Below are 19,322 nucleotides of genomic sequence, written 5' to 3'. Positions count from 1 at the left end.
CTCAGCACAATTCTGTGCAGAAATCATGTCTCTCGGAGCATTTCTTCAGACTAAGATGACGTGACTAGTAAGCCTGACTTTATGGTTATAAAATAGCCTTGACATAACCCCCCCCAGTATTTTCAGGGGCTGGTTTCTGTAGTGATTCTTCCTGGTTAAGGAACGATTTCTTAGTGTGTGTTCTTGCGATTTGGATATGGCTGCACGTACTGTGTTCACAAAAGGAGCTCACAAAAGGAGCAGACGACATGCCTTTGCTAACCCAAAGCCGCATTTGTGGCACAGATTTCAGCAGTGCTAGGCTAGTCTAGACACAGAACCACTCAAGCAGTCCCCAAGTTCCTTACCTTCTCCTGATGTCAGTTTTAGGTTAATTAAAACAAACTCTACGTGTATTTTCTGTATGTCCTGTGTTCAGGGCACTTTCATTTGACAATCCTTAGTATTAAAGAATCCCAAAGACGACTCTTCTCCTTGCCCTGCTCTGTCCCAGTCTTCATTTTCCCAGTCACTCCAAATTCGTCTTCAGGTAGTGTCACAGCCTCAAGGGCCGGTAGCAATTTAAGTTAATGCCAAGACACCTTCTCATGCTGAGTTAACACCTCACAACGTTAACAGCTAAAGACAGCACGGCTCCTCTTGGAATTAGATGCTGCTGTATGCAAGAATGGATGGCAAATCTGACTCCTATGTAGTAACTTGTTATAACAGATTTCTGGCAGCCTGTCACAAAATCAAATATGGTTTGCACGAACACGAAACTTAAGCACTACTGGCCTGCAATTGTTTATTTTTACCCAAGGGATTTGCCCCCGAAAAATCCACACAGCCAATCCATGGCAAGTCTGTTCCTTCTCCAGCCTCAGCAATAATCAGGCCCCAATTCCCTTTCCTCATTACACTTAGGAAAAAAACCAGACTTTTTTCTTTTATGCGGGATTTCCTCTACAGCCACTGGATGTGAAATGAGTGAAATGAGCAGCCAACTTGGCTTTTACTTTACCCGGTCTCCTCTTCTCTTTGGTCATGAGTTGTTGGACCTTCCTCTGTTCCTCTTGCTCTTCGATCTTGGCTTCTTTATGAATCTGCTCGATGGTCTTGGGGCCCTGGTCTGCTCTCCGTGACACCCAGTTGCACTAGGAAAGAAGCAAACACGTGCTCGGAGATACTTCCAGGGGAGCATCGTAAATGGGGTATTTTGAACACCGTGAGTGAGGCCTAATCCTCCCACCCTTGTAATGCCTTCGAGGGGCTGCTCCCCGAGGGACTGGGGAAAATTTTGTGGAGCTCGGTCACATTGTGGTTATCCCAGCACCACAGGTGAAAGCTGGTATATAGACTGTGCTATATGTTTTGGTGGAGAATGGAGGCTGCAGTGAAGACCTGACTTTGGAGAGGCATGACTGAATTCAAGACATTTTAACCCCTAGCATCCTGCACATTCCCAGCCTTCCAGTCCTTCTAGGTTCAGAGGAAAGAGAAGGACTAGAGGGAGGTTGCTGTCACTCTCTATCCATTTATTACTGACACTGTTCATTGGAGCCCTTCCTCCAAGCTGGAGGAAAAAAAATGAAACCCTGAAAATAAAGAAGCAAAAAGCGATTGCACTTTATCTGGAGATGGTGCTTTGCCACTCCAGGGATCGTGATGGCTGAGACAGGAATCCTGAGGAGAGAGGTGGAGCTGTCTCTCCACAAAACACTTCCACTGCTTGATGTGTCTATTCAACCATACGCTGCAGAGATCCATCTATCCCCACAATAACCAGACTGTCTCTTGATCTTGCTACAACCTTATTACAACTTTCAGGGTAATATCTTTGTGTACCCTGCAGTCAAAACGGTGACTTCAGCCTCCACAAAACCCCAAACCAGCTTCAAAACAGCTATTTGAGGTATGAGTAAAACCCGCTCAGGACTTCAGTCAAGTGCTGTCTCGTGGCTAAGCCATGCTGCCATCAGCACCTACATGGGTGAAATTACAGGTGCTGGGGAAGGTTTGTGCAACCTGCAGTCGCACCTTCAACCGCACGGTGTAGAGACACCCTTCACCGTATGAGACTCCAGCTTGAACGCCTTGGCTGCGTTCAAAACCATTGCTTGATTACAACATGGGCAGGTCCCCGTCTGCACTCTGTGTGCGCTTGTCTACACCGAATTATCTCCTACCTGTAATTTTTGGAGCTTCGTGCGGACCCACCATCATCATGCCCTGATGGAGCACAGACTCTGTTTGCTTCTGTCTGCGCAATACGGCCAGTAAACAACCAGCAGATGCCTGGTTGTGCAATACAGGCTAATATAGGACCATCTTCCGATGAAATCCATACTGCCATGAAAAAGAGCCCTCACAGTTTTTACAGCCACACTAACCGGTCCCCCTCACTTGTGGGGTACGCATCTCAGAGCACTTTGGTCCCACCAGCACAGGTAAGGGCTGGAAGGAAACAGTTACACCCAGCATGCATGGAAACGAAGGCAGCAAAGCAGTGCGACCGACACAGACGAGCACAGGGGATGCTGTGGGGAAAACACACCCAAAACCTCTCCTGCGAGAAGAGCTCAGGCGTGTCTGCTGCAGTGGGGCTGGACTAGCGGCATGAGAAGCCAGTGTGGGCACGTGTCTAACACTAGGCAGAACCAAAACACCCGACACAAGCAGTTAATCTGTCTACCAACCTTGGCCTTCGTTAAGGCAAAACGGAGAGATTTCTTGTCTTTAAACAGCCAGATTTTTGGGATAAGGGGCACAGATCTCCCCCTAACATCCCACTTCTGCTGTAAATACTGTAAATCCCTGCTCTTACATGAGAGCTCTTCCAGCCCGGACATTAAAGGGAACCTGCTCTTTTACTTACTTGAGTTGGTACCTACCAGCCTTAGGTCTATTACATCCTGAAGCATGAACCGAATCCTTGAAGACGTTTTCCTCTCTTTCACAATCTTCTCCATCTGATTAAAATACTGGTCCATGCGAGGCTACACAAGAGAAACATCATCATCATCATCATCATCGTGTCTTGGAAGAAAATGAAAACACTCCCTCAGGTGGGGAGTCAGTGCGTTCTGCATTACAGCATTTCTGTGCCAGAAACGCAGCTGGGGACCCACAGCTGCTCTCCGGAGAAGTGAGTGTGGGGTCTCGTACGCTCCCCCCAGGTTGGATTTGAGTGTGCACAGTGCAGGATGTGCAGGAAATGCGGCACAAGTCTGCGGGCACCTCCTTCGTTTAGCACACGCTTTCTCTGCATTTTTATTTTCTCAAATAATCTACACCCTCTGCATGTACATAATAAACTTACCATCCATTAAAAAAAAAAAAAAAAAACAACAAATCAATGTGGTTTTTTTCATGGTAGAGTTAAGCTGATCGACTGGCTAGCTGCCACCAAAAAGGGGAGTCCTGCTCTCCCTCTGAGCTCCTCCTTTCGTATCAATCAGCATGTGTGCTCACCTCAGCCCAAGAAAAACTGGCTCAGGAAACTAAACGGGCATAAAACTAACCCTGCAAACATCGTTTCGATGCTTTACCTCCCTGAACTGTCTCAGCCAGGGTCAGGCAAGAGAAGCAGGGGCAGAAGCACTGCTGCTCTCAGCAAGAAGCTGTTTAACAGGCTTAGCTGTAGTATGAAATCCCACAAGCTCCTTTTCATCTAAAAAGTCGTGACGTGATGGAATCCAAATCAGTTTGCACTAAGACATGAAATGGTAACGTTAGAGAAGCCTCCATGAGGTCTAAATCTGACTTGCCAGGCTCCAAAAAGCCTTTTCCCCCAAAATGGGGCCTCTGGCTGTTTTAAACAAAAAGCTTCAGGGCAGTTTTATAAAATGTTTCCCACTCCCTTCACTAAAAAGTAGCTAAACCCTTTTCCTTATACTTAAACAAACAAGAAAAACCCTATTAAAATTTGGTTCTGGCCTTGCCTTGGAAAGTTTCAGCTCAGAGCAAATGTTTCCAAAGTTAGGAATGACGGGGAAAATATTTTAAATGGACTTTGTCCAGAAGCTTTAATTATAACTATCACTAACACTTCAGGTTCAATAAAAACACATAATAAAACATCTACCCCATTAATAGAAAATAAATAGAGGATTCTCACTCAATCTCGATAGAAATAATAAATCACAAAGACAGGACGCGGGCAGCTTGTCACAACGGGTAACACGACATCTGCAAGCATTTCCCTGCTGCGTGCACGCTCCGCGCTACGCTGTGCCACGGCTCGAGGTTGCAGAACCGGCCAGTGCACCAAAGTGTTGGCTTGTACAGTGTTTCCATGCTCGCAAAGACCGAAACAGCATCCAGGACTCGTCCAACATGACCTCAGCTACTGCTTAGAAGTCAGACCCTGTTTCCTTCCCAAAGCACGTGGAGAAATTTAATCCCCACTTCTGGCGCTTTCAAATCTGCATCGGTAACACACACGCCGTTGCGTTAACAGCGTAGGGTATTTGGCCTGGGGGATTAGTGGTAAACTACGCTGTTTTGGTCAATGCTCCAAAAAACAGTTTGGGAAACTGTTTCCCCATAAGGATCAGGATTGATCTGCCGTGATCCCTGCAATCCAGCACACTGTAAGGGAACTCCCTTCCCCGAGCAGCTGAAAACAATTAACTCAGTTTGTTTCCAGAGCTGAGTCCGACTGATTTCTGGCAAAACCCTCGAACGCTTTTTCATCCCAAGCCTGACTTTTGCAAAGGAGAAGCAGATTGTCTGTGCCAAGAGAAGCTCATCGAGTGCGTAATGCTCCATGCTACATATACATTTGTTGGAAAGTCGGGAGGAGGATGCTGGAGCGCTGCAGTTGCAAAACAGCTGCTTCATTCCAGCATAGCTGGAGATGATGATGACACAAAATAAATGCATCCACCAAGGTTCAGGTGCGGGTTTAGGCCAGTTAATGAAGGGTTTTTTAGATTTAACCCAAAGAATACATTCAGTGGTAGATCTTGTAGGTAATATAAGCCTTCAATGGTAAAGAAACAACTCTAAATCTTAATGTCTTGGAAACTACAGACAAGAGTGAAATTCTGTTTGGAAAAAGAAACCCACAGGATACGTTGAGCACTTTTAGACTGTGTGCTTGGATGAAATATTTGGAAACAAGCAGCGACTGGAGAACACTGTTGAAAATGATACAGACTCTATTAGAAAGGGGCAGCGAGGAGGGAGCAAGGCCAGGCTGTGATGAAACATCCACAGAAGAGCGGATGATTTCCTCATGCCGTACAGAAATTCCTGAAGAAAAAATAAATCCTCAAATAAAAACACCTCACACCCATTTTTCCATCCCTGTCCTGAAAGCCTGTCTCTCACTCCCGGTCCTGCCCTACCTTTGCTTTCTCAAAGTCCAGGTCCTTGCCAATGGTAGTTAGCAGGCGGCAAAGGCACTCGAGGGACTCCTCATCGTGGTTTTTCAGTAGCTTTACCACGCAGTCATGCATGATAGCCTCCGTCAGCATTTTTAGTTTGAAAAGCTCGCCAATGAATTTTATATTCCCAATGGATCTCCGTCGGGCTTTGTCCTTGGCCTCTTCCAGCTCGTCATGGAGCCGCGTCTTCTCCTCTGGCTGTAAAACAGAAAAATAACTCTAAAAAAACATGTTCAAAGAGCACAGAACTCTTCAAAAGATCCAGTTTTACATTTATAGTTGCTGTTGTCCCTGTTTACTCTTTTTCTCCTAAAAACCAAAAAGAGGCTGGTATAAACCCACTACTCAAGGCAAATATTCTTTATTATACTCAGCCACAGTGACAGAATGAAACTCTCAACTCCAAAATTCCCCCCAATCGACTGCCATCTTCAAAAGAGGCCATTTTCAGAGGGAGCTCTGAGAATTTATGGGGAAAAATACCACTTACAGTGGTAGCAGCTTCAAGTTCTTTCTGTTTCTTTTCAAAGACGTCGTCGTCAGCCTTGTCCTTTTCAAATTCCTTCTGGCAGCGATTTAACAGCAACTTGCGGAAATTTACTGTGCTCCCAGGTTTGTCTGCCATGGGCACTTTAAGCTGTAGGAGAAGGAAGAAAAACATCAGCAGAAATACGGCTAAACTCTACATACGAGCGAGGTTTCCTATAAGCCATCCATTACATTTATTATGCGCTTCATATTCAGCAATGCACGTCTGCAAGGCTATGACAGTTAAGCATCACGTCATGATTTCCAGCGGTTTTACATTTCACATGTAAAGTCACACTCAAAACTTGGCTGACACCACCTCTGCCCAGAGACAGATTACATTTCCATTCATGGGATCCTTTAAAAAGACACAGTGCTTAAAACCACTCTTGTTATGTGCTGAAGACTCTGGAGCCGTGCTCCTTCGTTGCATGTCATGAAGGACTGGGGAGAAGAGGGGATTATTTTATCCCAAATTCACCCTCTGAGGACTAGCTGTCCCAAGGTTGGCTCAGCACCTTGGGCTCCCCTTCGAAACGAGGGAGAGAAATTGGACTTCCCAAACGTGACCAGGCAGAGCAAAGTGTCCTCAGCGCCAAACACCACATCGCTCCAAGCAAAGCCCTCTGACTGCAGGCACGGCCAATGAACGTAGAAGAAGAAATCTGTCACGTAAATTATTTTTATTTATGTTCAGAAACTACATTCAGCTCTGCTCTTGCCACGTTTATATTACCGCCAATCAGTTCATGGGGATAACGTGCAGAGCATTCACCCATGCAGAGGAATTTCCCATTTGACTGTGGTGGCTCTTACCGTTACAAGACATCTGCACATGTTGGCATACGCCACCGAGAAGCTCGGTTCATCGATAGCCTTCTCGAAGACCAGGTCGATGACTCCTTTCAGCCTCTCTTCTGTATCTACCGTCAGGTCTGTCACTTGCTTCATGAGCTGGTTGAACATCTGGGGCGTCAGCTTGTTCAAGATGCTTCGTACCTTACGGAACAGCTCCTGAACGACAGAAAAACTGTAAGTTTAAGCACGAATCGAACAGGTGGCTTTCAGGAACGAGCTAGGACGCATCTTAAAGGCGAACGGAGATGAAATCCTATAGGAACTTCTAGGAAGTTGAGTTACAGGCAGACACACATTTGTGCACAGCCCAGCTCCAGTTCTAACTCAGCTACCGGCTACCAAAGACCAAGGCTGCGGGGCAGGGTTTTCGGAAACGCCCAAGTGCTTTTTTCAAGTGTGACAGGCACAAAGCCTTTGCTGTCACCCATCTGAAATATTATTCTTGATATCTATTTAGCCATGAGATATAAATTAACAGGGAGTGGCCGTTAAGTGGCCTTCTCCCTCAAGTAGAGGTAATCAACTTCTCCTATATTTACTTTAAGGCACTATTTTTTTTTTTCCTATCCAGAATGATAATTAGGTCAACAACGCTGCCGTTAGCCCCGAGAACAGAATTCCAGTGTCCTTCAAGACTATCCCAACTTAGACTACAAATTACAAGTTTGACCACCAGGCAAATACCTCCGCCCAGAGCGGCTGCCCCACGGAGGAGAGGAGACACAGAGAAAGCTTCAGAGATGGCGCTGTTGGGCTGGGCAGGACAAACCCACAGAGGAACCTCAGTCTTGCTGAGGTTCAGGGCAGAAACGTAGTCTAAAAGGGGATGAAAAGCAAGTTCTGTGCTGGAAGCCTGAGGTTGTTTGCTTTAGAAAGGAGACAGAAATATTCTAGTAAAATAGCAATAGAAAACCAGTCCTGGAAGAGAGGTAGTAGGTTGTCTGGTGTTCCCTGTTTAGACTCGCTTAATATACAGGATTGCCATTTAAACTCCAGGTCAAGAATAAATACATGAAAAAAAAAACCAAGCTAGGGGAAAGCTGTGATTCAAACTGGAATTCATTGCTCTTTTTCACTGTCTTACACAACAGCAAAGGCAAATTACCATCCTCCTTCTGTTACAGACTGCTGTACTCAGAAGTGCTTGCTAATGCTCTCACCTGCGTTTTGACATTTTCTGGGTCCTCGGTTTGATTTTCTCTCTTCAGGCTCGGCTTCCAGGCATTCTCTGCCTTCTTCAGGTGGACATCCTCCTTCACGCACACAGTGATGATCTTCCTGGGCTCTCTTCTCTGGCCTGGCTGAGATCTCCTCGGTCCAACATTCAACAACTAGGACAAAAACATTCCTTGTTATATCCCCTTTTAAACTCGCACCTCGATAAAACACTCCAGGGTGGCGCAAGCCAACACCCGCTGATGGCAACACCGTCAACCGGCAACTCATCCTAGGACTCTGAGGACTCCCTCCGACCCAACACACTGGTCCGGGTTGGTCAGAGGGAACACAAAGACACCAAACACATTTCTCTTGGGCAGCTTTTCCCAAAACAGATATGGGATGACCACTGCCTACACGCATCGGCGATGCTCCGGACGCTGCTTAAGCGCTGCAGAACTGAAGCCGACTGGCCGAAACAGCCTCTTGAAAGCCAGAAACTGCATAATTGACACATCGTTGCAAAGGCCTATTTAAGGATTAAATCAGTCCTTACAGGTGTATTTCAAATGTGCCAACCCAAGCAATTAGATAACGATAAATTAGCAGCTCTGCCAAAACCGTAAAGTTTTACTGGAGATTGCTTCAAACAGCCTTTTTGAGACAGGAATTACATAAAACGCACTGAACGGAGCATCAGTGCTGCTCCTGCAGCGTAGAAACACGGATCCTAACAGATGTGGGTCAAATTCTTTGTAGTTTCACAGAAGAAAGGGAAACGCAGTACTTTGAAACAGCATCAAGCGCTTCTCTGCAATCCTGTATAACATGATGGTCCTCCTGGTCAAACCAGGTATGAAAACTGCCAAAACCAGGGAGTTTTTCATCGGTTGTACAAGCGATGGGGCACAAGACACCCCCAAACTCCCTCTTCATCATCCAGGAGCTTCTCCTTAAAGACTAAAGGCATCATATGTTGTCAGGAGGTTATCCTTCCCCTGTGCTCCTTCATATTTCTGAACTCATTTATTACAAATGTCCAACCTCAGTGTAAAAATTAGCGCAGCAACAAAACTCCATTATTAAACCCCATTACTTTCCACAGAAGTAATTAATCTCTTCAGTGGGCAGTAGGCAACCTCCACATGAAAGATGGGCCATTTAAAACATTTCTTTGTTCAACAAAGGGATTCATTGAGCATCAGAGAGGCAAAACCATCTCAGTTATTCAAACAGCTTCACTGAATACATGAGGAGAGGCTCTTAGCTGGTGCCTCTCATGTCATAGATCAGCCCCAAACCCACCTTTGCACAATTAAAAAAGAAAACCCTCCTTACAGGCAGGAGCTTGTATCTGTGATTTGAACCGCTTGGCTTTGACGACGTAAATATGTGCCGCCGATGAAAGCAAACGCACATAATCACCGCCACTGCTGGAGCTCTCATTTGGGCTTTGTTATGTGATAACAGCAACAGAAAAAGATGTTGTCAAAAGACAAGACTTCGTGCCATGACGTGCTTCGTACACCGAGGCGATGCACGGAGGAGGGCTATGTGGTGCAGCATGTTAGCATGCTGCCCCACCACCTACGAAGACCTGCGTTCAGATCCCGCTGGTACGCACAGAAATAACGCATCAGACTCATTCAAGCTTTTTCGGGTGCATGCTGTAATTGTAACGCAACCGTGCGAGTCGATTGCTCCCAAGAAATCAACAATGGAATGAGACAGCAAGAACGAGGAGCCTTCACGATGCCTTGCTGTGTCAGACATCTTCCTAAATCAGTTGTCAATGCCTCCCTACGACCCCTCTCCGCTCCCACCTAGAGCCCTTGATCGACACCGGTATGATGCAGCAAAGTCTGCTTCACAGCCCCGTGTCAAGACATCCACCTCTGGTTTTATGCAGTTTCACACAATTTTGCTGCCCAGGTTCTAACCACGCTGCAAACGTACAGCTGTGGAAAGAAGAAACTTCCCTCCAGCTGAAAAACCAGACAATAACGCAACAGAAAACCGACCGGTTTCAGCCACACGCGCTAGAGCTCATCACACACCTCCCTGCCCAGGGAAAGCTTGGTAAGCAGAGCCAGACTGGCAGCGTGCCCTGAAAATCAAACCAAAGCCGACGAGAGGTAACCTGTGGCCGCCCCGTCTCTCTTGCGCAGAGGCAGCTCCGGTCTGAAGGACCTTCCAACCGCAGCCGGGCTGTAACGCGCAAGGACAGAGCCGCAGAGGCACGGCGCTTCCTCGGGTACGGGTCCACGCAAAGCCGAGGCGATGGCTTTTAGAGCTGAAGGAGGTGACTATTTCCCTGGCAAAACTGATGGATGCAAGGACCGCTCTCGCACCTCCTGAATATCAGCATGTTACACGTCACAGCCTTCTCAAATCTGGTTGCCTTCAAGACCAGACCTTCAAGTGCATTATCAGAACAAAGACTTTGTTTAAGACTGTATTTTTTTAATGTGTGTGAATAAATTTGGTTCAAACTCTTTGATTAGGTTCTAAAAGCAGTGAATGGAAGCCTCCTTTGAATAGGTAATAAAATAATATACAGATCAAACCTTTAATAGAAAAAATCTGACCTTTTTTGATTCCAAATTTATGAAGCGGCAAGTTAGAGGCGCTTGAGCTCATGCCTGGCCTCCTTTTGTAACCCAGTCCAAGTAAATAATAATGGTTCTGTAGCACCTGCAATTACGGCACTACAGCTTACACTGAAATAATATTTTCCACCAACGGCACAGAGAAGTGCTTACCAGATGTCACTACATTAATCTGAAGTACCTGTCTTCTGGATGAAGAGGGGGAAAGAAGGAAAGCAGAAAGAAACAGGGACAAGGCTCCAACAGAGGAGCTAAAAACTCACAGCAAGACAGCACGACCTGGTGCTCTCCCTCACGGTCCGCTTCTGCTCTTAGGACACAAGTCATGGTAACGTTTTGAAGAACATCCAAAAAATGAAAGAACTGCTTCTCCCTCTACAACAGGCTTCAAATGCAGAAGGCGAAATTGAGCTTAGATGCTAGGAGCGACTCTGTCTTCCAGGGAAGCACAAGAATCGAGGCGACTGGAGTTTCCATCACCTCTCAGGAAGGATAAAAGCAGACACGGCCCGCCTTGGTGCACAGGGACAGACGGGTCCTCTCCAACCCTATTCCTCCATGTTTGCATCTCATTACCCGCTGCACTCATCTAACTTCTTGTCTACATCAAAAAGTGTTTATTAGCCGTATTTTGTTCCTGTGTAATTACACCCTTTGTGTTGTTTGATGCGACATTTGTTAGCTCTAAAAACAGTCATACAACACGTTTAAGCGAAAAGAAGGAAATAAAGACAAAAGCCAAGGAAGCAAAACAAAAGATTCTCAACGTGCCGAAAGCTTGTTAGCGCTGAGCTGCTCGACATTATTTCGAGGGCAAGGAATAGGCAGTGGGGTTTAATGGTTTATGGGCATGGCCTGTGTAGAGGTGGAATGACCGAGTGGACAGACAGCGCACACGCAGATTTTTGCCATGCTTTACAAGAAGATAACGTCTGATTTTGCTCGGGGCCGAAAACCCTCTCATCCTATAACCGCCGACGTCACAGGACAGCAGGGCTTGTTAAATAACATTACCTTCCAACCCTCCTCGAGAAAAAGGCAAAGAAAGGCTCTACTCTGTAAAGGCGCAAATGTAAGATGTATGTTATGTGCTGAATGCTCCAAATGAACGGGGTAAGCGGGACTTACCTTTTCTCCCCCTTTCCACAGGTCTGCAAAGTGCAGACCCCTCGCGGATCCCGCTCAGGCCAACGTCCCAGCATGCCCTCAGCTGGTGATGTCCCACCCACCACTGAAGACTGCCTAGAGGGGTACAATGCAAGTCTTGTTTCGTGGTTTTTTTTTTTTTTTTTTTTTTTTTTTTTTTAAACACTGTTGCACCTTTTTGTAAAGTTTTCTGCCAGTCGTTCTTTATCAACAGTGGGTGTTAGGGAAAAAGACAACTCTACAAAAAGGTGCAAAGACTGGGGGGGAGAGGGGGGGATTTGGCTTACCCCTATCGGCAGGTTCCTCAATGGTGGGTGAGGCGAGACCAAGAGAGGGCATGCTGGGGAACCGCACCGAGCCAGGGAAGGCAATCCAGGGTTGCTCTGCACTTTGCAGGCCTGCGGAAAGAGAAAGAGCGACAGGGACATTACCAAGATGCCGAGAGGCTCGGGACATTCAGCGCACGAAAGGAGAGAAGGCGCCGGAGTACAACCTGCAAGTCCTAAATATAGGAAGCGATGTCGACCTCAAACAGCCTTGAGGTTTCCAGACCGAGTGGTGCTCCGAGAGAAACCATGACACCGAAGCTACTCCAAGACACGGACGCGCACGCCAGAACCAAGGCACCGGCCACGAGACCACTCTCAAACCAGAAATATTACATCAACTCAAAATCGCCGGGCTTGACTCTGAGCCTCCTGGAAATCTGCACACTTGGAAGTCAAGGTTATTCAGTGAACTCTTCTGAAACGAGCAGTTTTTAAAGATAAATGATGGCTACGTCATTAGATGTATCTAGATGGATAAATAGACAGATGAAAAATCAATGATTGCACCTAATGGTGCAATCCTCCATCCTCCAGCTGGGGCTGACTGGGTGGCACCATGCCGGGGGGCACCTGCCCCCCAAGAAAAAGAGACGGCAAAGGCAAGAAGGAAGAATTCAGAGAGGAATTTCAGAGTTCGGGCAAAGCCAGACACAAGGAAAAGAAGAGACAGTGAAAGAAAAGCACAGGAAAAGGCAGGAAAACAAGGAATGAAGTGACCAAAGCAAAGCAACACGTGGAAGCACAGAGGAAGCAAGAACATATGCAGGCGCTGCGTATATTTTTTTTTTTGTTAGTAAAATCTATTCGCTCTGTTGGCATGTTTTATAAAATAGACTCCTGTGATGACACACACACTGACACTGGGGTGTTGTACGAGAAATGTGCGTTCACACACGTGTGACTCAAGTCCTTAGCGTGGAAACATGTTTCCACACCTCTCGCATGGGAAATGGGGAAGGAGATCAAATCCATTTAAGACCAATACGTACCAGTTAAAAACATGCGCAACGTTTTTCTAATTTGTCTAAATTTTGACAGGCAAGAAAACATCACCCTTGCATTCATCCTGACAAAACCAGAACCACCGGAGCATCGGAAGAGGCCCAAAAGTGTGAGGATGGACTTCATTGGCGTTAAGGCCAGTTTTTAAATTAGCAAGTTGGGGTAAACTCACACTTCCAGATACGTTTCTTCCACCGGAGGTTTGCCTCCCAAAATCAGCAAAGGCTGGCGTGAAGTCTGGTCCTCGAGGCAGTATCCGAGGGTCCAGAGTTCTCAGGGGCAATTTCGGCTGATTGACCTGCATCGTGGAGCAAAACAAACAAACAGGATCTGTTCAGCGGGTGCTGGAGCTACCAAAGTTCATGCAAGTCTACAGACCACCTCTGCTAGCTGCAATAGTCATATTTAATATCCAAATTAATGCTTTTAACAAACTGTGCAAGTTTTATGCATCTACACTTACACTAAAAATAAGCATTTAATTTAAAATACGTCTTCCGCAGGTGACTATTGAGAAAATAGGTGGAGTTCAGAAACATTTCAAGGCTGAGCACGACTTATGGATGATAAAATTATGGCGACACAGGCCTGTCTTCTGCAAAATGAATGTGATAGTCTTGGTTCAGGATCACGAAACTGCCACCTTCCCTCAAACAAATGTCTTTTGTGTTAACAAGACAGATGGCCGACCGAGCAAAAGAAGCTCAAAAGCAGACAGAGCAGTGAAAAGCAGTCACGGAAAACTAGTAGGTGGATGAAATAATTTTGGGAACAAAGCTGCGTTTTACAATTTGTCTGGGTATGAAATTCAGAGTGCAAATGTTTCTGCACATGAGAATCACCTATATCCTGATCTGTGCTTGAATCTTAAGAGCGAGTCTGTAGTGGTTACATCAAAATCAATGAACCACATAGTTCTAACCGAGACGAGAATAAGGTCTTGGTGTCAGCACTTCAGAAATAACAAGGATTTCAATAAGCGCAGACATAGAGCAGAGAAAATCACATCTGTAATAAGGCTGGATAGAAAACACAAAACTTTTTGAGAGTCAAGGTTTTAAAGATCTTTTATTAAACCAGCTCATAAATAGTGACACAACTGTTTCAGACCAAAAAAAAGAGTTTGCCCAAAAGCTTGCCTATGCATTCTAACCGCCGAATTGATCTAATAAAAGACACTGCCTCTCTGTTCAGTCTTGCTTTGCTATAGTTCTTCATGGTTATATAATTTTAAATTTTAATAACAACCCGGTATAACTTAATCCGGATAGAGACCATTAAAAATGCTCCAGCTTTTAAATCATCTATGCACATTCATTAGGCACCAATGCCTCTATCTGAAGAATTCTGTGGTGTGACACAAGCCAAATATTTCCCCTTCTCGATAGAAGTCTGCATCAAAACAGTCAAGGAATAAAGCATGCATTAGGGATCTTTATTTATATATATATATATAAAAAAAAAATGCACGCACCTGTTTTATCGGCTCTCCTCTCACCTTGTCGAGAACCACATCACTTATGGGAGGCAGCCCCTCCGGCTTTTGGATACAGGCAGGCATGAACTGGAAGTCCAGTAAGAATTCCCGGTCGTACTGCTTCTTCCCCTCCGGGTCCAGGGGCTTCCACTGCTCTATAAGGAAAGAAGGTGCCTGAGATTCATAGGTAACACAAACCTCCGCTCTCCGAGATGCGTTCCCGGTAAACCCAAAGGGAAGAGATTGCTGCAACTGCTTGGGAAATTTTAATTTAACTTTATTTTAATTTTGAAGGCAGCAAGGAGAGGAATACACATCACATTAAAGGAACATAAACAATGGGGAGCATATAGTCAACTCCAGCAGCAACCACATGCGGAACTAATCACTAATTCCAGTTTTAACCCACATCATCTCATTTTACCTCTGATTTTTACTCGCTCGTGCGATATGATGAAACGGGACGACTCCCAGTTTCTGGGTGAAAATGTGAAAGTTAAAGTGGCTGGTTTTGTGTAAGAGGGAGCAATAAATGCAGAGCCAAGGAGAGCACTGTGCAGACCAAAAATATCCTTTGAAAATGTGAAAACACTGAGCCTTTAACTGGAGCTATCTCCATGCTGGAGATAATGGTGTGAACCGAAAGAAAACACACAACCACAGGCCACGCTCTAAGAATTACAACTTTTCACCCATTTTTTCAGAGGGCTTTCTGGGCAGAACTGCGGTGTAGAGGACCTTGCCTGATGCAAATAAAAATGTAAACCCACAGGCATTTCAGTGCAAGGGAAATCAGTGCATCTGGTAGCCTAGAGGCAGGATTTTCTTTGCTGGCTGCACAGTCTGTTTGAAGTTAGGAAAGTAAACATGAACTTGCTCAGCAGCCAGGTTGACTAGTCAGGCCCCTAAGCGGGCGGTACGTTTTTATCTGAAGGAAAATATCTGTACAAGATGCCGCCTTAGTATTTCACTGATGCCAAATGGCATTGCTATGCATTTATCCAGCCGTTCAGGTTTGCTGTTAAGGTTATTTATTATTTCTTTATTTTAGTCCCTGATGACCAGCTTTAGGTCTCCGGGTTCTCACCATCCTCATCCCTGCAGAAGCCACAAACAGGAACTTATTTCAAGCGATGGCTTTTAGTAACTGGGAATGAAGATACACAAAAATAATTACCATTTTTAGCTCTTTGTGCAGTTTTATTTCTACAGAACGTTGGGATAAAAGGGTGCAGAAAATGGTTTGGCTGGCTAGCTGTGTCCCAGCCAGAATTCCCAGCCAGCTGCCTATCCACTGTGCCACACCACCCTCCGTTTATCATGGAAAAGTACCGACAGCAGCAAGAAACAGTTTATATGTACAGTTTCCTTCTCCTGGAAAGATCTCAACAAGCTGTTTTAACGTGAAAAGCAGCTGGGCAGCGTCAGAGGCAGGCTCTCTGGATCCCCAACGAGGGGAGAGACTGGGATATAACACACAGCTCCTCCCATGGTCGAGCAAAAGGCAAAAATCCCACTTTTTAGAAAGGGCAGAACTGAAATCGTCCTCGATTATTGCACCAAGCGGCCAGGTCTGCTTTGCAGCAGCCAAGTCCGATGCATGTTGCTTTCCAAGGGATCGATCCAACCCCCCCAGCTGAGCGAACGGACGTCCAGATCCAACCGGGATCGTTCTGACTGCATCGAGTGTTTCGGAGAGACAGCTGATGAATTATGGATTAACTTCAAGATGTGCTTAACTAATGAACTGGTAAGCTATCAGAAGCGTGTGGTAAAGTATCAAGAGGCCTCTATGTTTTCTCCTAACGATACGATACTACCGAATTAATAAAAGAAAAGCAACTCGGGTCTTTGTCAGAACAAAGCAGCGCTGAAATAACAACTGCAGTGTAATTACTTAACGGTGGTGCTCCTTCCCAATACCTTGTCCGGGCTCTTACGGTCCTTCCTTATTTTGTTTTATACTCTTTAATTTCTGAGCCCTTAAGAAAATTACTAATTTATTTTGAGGGAGCTTCACCTGAATAAGAAATGGCTTAAAAATTGGTAGCAACTGAAAAGTCAGTCTCAAGGTCTCTCTTAATGAGGTTAATTAAGAGGTTCAGGTCTACAAATTAAATACCTTAATAAATAACAAAAACACCCCTTAGGTAGACTATATCCAGTGCGAACCAGCAACGAAAGGACCACATCCTGTGAGCCCACACTTGAATTATTTTATCAAAAGAACTGCATGCTCGCAGTTTAATAGCAGGGCCTGCCTGAAAATCACATACTGTTTCTTTTCTTTTCCTTTCTCTTCTAGAAATCTGAAGATCTATGCAACTGTTTAGCCAGGAAATTAAATCTGTATAAACACACATACTCATATTTAGTACCCAGTCAGAACTTTCAAATCTCTTATTTAAGAAGTATGTCCACTTATATGGAATTTCTTGGATCGCTCTCAGCTGTCGATCACACAGGAACCAAATCGCCACCATTTCCACCGTGCTGCAGCCAACATCCACATGTGCAATAAATTCAAGGAATTGGGGATTTTCTCTTCTCTTCATTGCCACTGGCAAGAGAAAAACAATTTTCCTCTCGTGCTCCCCCAGAAGGTCTCTCTGAGCCTGTTGGTTAGTGGATCCCGGTGGAGCCAGACACCGTGAAACGCTGTACCCCCTTTCCAGCCCCACTGGAAACATCCTTCCTTCCTTCCGCGGCGAGGACGCACGGGGCCTTAACAGCCCTGAAAGGAGGCTGGAGAAAACCAAGCGAGCATGCAAGAGCCTGAAACTGGATTTACCTGGTTTATACTGGTACACTGGCCCTTCGTTGGAGCTCTCTGTGAAGCCTGAGTTTGCATCGGTTCCTTCTCCCTCTGAAACGCTCTCGGCACCGTTCCGGACTGGTTCTGCTTCCTGCTCTCCATTTTCTTCCACAGGTTTCGCTTTTTTAAGCTCAGAGGGGTCTCTCTCCAGTTGAAACCCATGGCTCATTTTCTCCTGTTCAGATTCAAGTACTTTGTCACCTGAAAGTTCCTCTTCTACTTTAGGCTGCAGCACAAATGGAAACACAGAGGTTACGTTAAAAACACCCTGCCAAAATTCAAAGCATGCAAACCAGCTCTTCATTTATTCATACAGCATTTTTGTGCATAGCAGGAATACATATGCATCTTAAACAGCGATATGGAACAACACACAGAACAACCGGATGATTTATCGGTTCGTTCCCAGAGATAACCCACCGATAATTAACAGTGCAACTGGAAAGACTTAGCGTTGCCTGTGAAATCCCCAGGAGCTATCGGGATCGGATGGAAGGAACTGTTAAGCCCTACAGCATGACAGCCACGAGCAGTCCCAGCCTGGGAAGACCACCTCACTTCTCTCCTCTCCTGCAGCTCACCAGCCACCTTAAAGAGCACGCCACGCTCGTTTTGGGGGATCCTTCCTTTACATGTACGCTGCTAATTGGGGCAGATCCCAGTGAGGGTGGTAATGTGACATACAGCCACAGTTTCAGCATCTCAGTTTCAGGAAAAAGCGTTAATAGAACCCCTGGCTGTTAATTTTAGAGCTCTCCAAGGACACAGCCCTATTCTGCATTCAGACAGAGGAGGCGTGAGGAACGCGCTTCTCCTGGGAGAAACCCCAACACGCCTAAGCATTAAACAAAGGAAAGACTTAATTGAGGATGCTCCGGAAGAGGCTCTCGATCCTTTCGCCTCCCCACCTGAGGGCACCGCATCCTAAAATGCTTTTTCCAGATTTTTCAAGGGAATACTCTGAAAAATTAGCATCACTGAAAGCGCCGAGTGGTCCAGGAGACAAGACTCCTCCAGTAAATGACGACGAAAGCGTACAGAGTATAAACTTGCTCGTGCAGCCCAGCAACATCCTTCACTCTCTGGCTTGAAAACGAGCAGAGGGATGCTTTTAATTTCCTTGGATTACCCAATCATCAGCTTTTCCGCTGCGCACAGACCAGCTGTCACAGCGTGATACCTTGCACGTGAGCATTTTAAGCATCTATTCCCCCACAAACAGAGGGGAGAGCACTTCTTTACCCTTCATAACGTGTAAATGAGCCTATCTGCTGCTTTGGTGGAGAAACCGCAAATGCTTGCTTATACAAAGGATAAAGTACCGTCCACTAGACTCAAGATTTACTCTGCAAAAACATGCTTTTATAGCAGAAAGGTTCAACGACGTTTGTGGTAAGGGAAAGTTGTGGAGGAAATAGCAGACAAATAATAACTGAATTAAAATGTGGAGTGAAGAAGCAATGCTTCTCTGTGTCACATCTGGCCGACATCAGTTTTTACAGAAACACAGGGCAGTCTGAATTCTTACATTTTTACTCTCTTAACCCCTCTGTGACCTATTCCAACCCTAATTTTACCCAGGATACTAAACAAAGCGGTTCCTCCTGCAGCATCCCTACCAGAACGGCAGCAAGGGAGATTTTCGTTACTCATCTAAGTACTGTCGAGGTGGTTTTGCCTGAAAACTTCAACGTTTTCCTTTCCCAGCTTCTCCATCAGGAAAACTAACCTTCGGCCGTGACATCACAATGACATCACTGTGCAGCAGAAGAACCTGCCAAATGTCACCACAGTGGCCTCGGGGACCCAAAACGGGGCAGTGCTAAAGGATTCAAACCCACTTTTATCTCATCCTTCACTGGAAGGACAGCAGATACATGTTCTTGAATGTTGGGGGTCGTTAAATTAAGCAAGAACGAAGAAAGCTTGAAGAGCTTCAACAGGGAACAGACTAAAACCACTTATCTAAAGGATGCTGGCGAATATCACAGTTTTCCCCAATAAGGTCTGCCCTGGATCCTTGTGAGA

At 45.7% G+C, this 19,322-nt stretch overlaps 1 protein-coding gene across 12 annotated transcripts in view; it reads right to left on the bottom strand.

The window, feature by feature from the left end:
• EIF4G3 (eukaryotic translation initiation factor 4 gamma 3) overlaps positions 1-19,322 on the bottom strand; it is a 149,200-nt gene that overhangs the window by 19,047 nt on the left and 110,831 nt on the right. For 11 of the 12 annotated variants that reach the window (XM_075520558.1, XM_075520563.1, XM_075520549.1 and 8 more), the window contains 10 exons: positions 17,271-17,520; positions 14,477-14,634; positions 13,175-13,300; positions 11,959-12,069; positions 7,919-8,089; positions 6,717-6,914; positions 5,863-6,009; positions 5,334-5,570; positions 2,874-2,978; positions 1,004-1,136 (listed from right to left, as the gene is read on the bottom strand). In XM_075520558.1, the coding sequence (XP_075376673.1) occupies positions 1,004-1,136; positions 2,874-2,978; positions 5,334-5,570; positions 5,863-6,009; positions 6,717-6,914; positions 7,919-8,089; positions 11,959-12,069; positions 13,175-13,300; positions 14,477-14,634; positions 17,271-17,520 (1,636 nt within the window). The remainder of the gene's footprint in view (positions 1-1,003; positions 1,137-2,873; positions 2,979-5,333; positions 5,571-5,862; positions 6,010-6,716; positions 6,915-7,918; positions 8,090-11,958; positions 12,070-13,174; positions 13,301-14,476; positions 14,635-17,270; positions 17,521-19,322) is intronic. The other variant, XM_075520555.1, reaches the window with a different exon arrangement.

This window comes from Mycteria americana, chromosome 18 (genome assembly GCF_035582795.1).
Source record: "Mycteria americana isolate JAX WOST 10 ecotype Jacksonville Zoo and Gardens chromosome 18, USCA_MyAme_1.0, whole genome shotgun sequence".
In the NCBI taxonomy this organism is placed as follows: domain Eukaryota; kingdom Metazoa; phylum Chordata; class Aves; order Ciconiiformes; family Ciconiidae; genus Mycteria; species Mycteria americana.
This window is presented reverse-complemented; position numbering and strand designations above follow the sequence as displayed.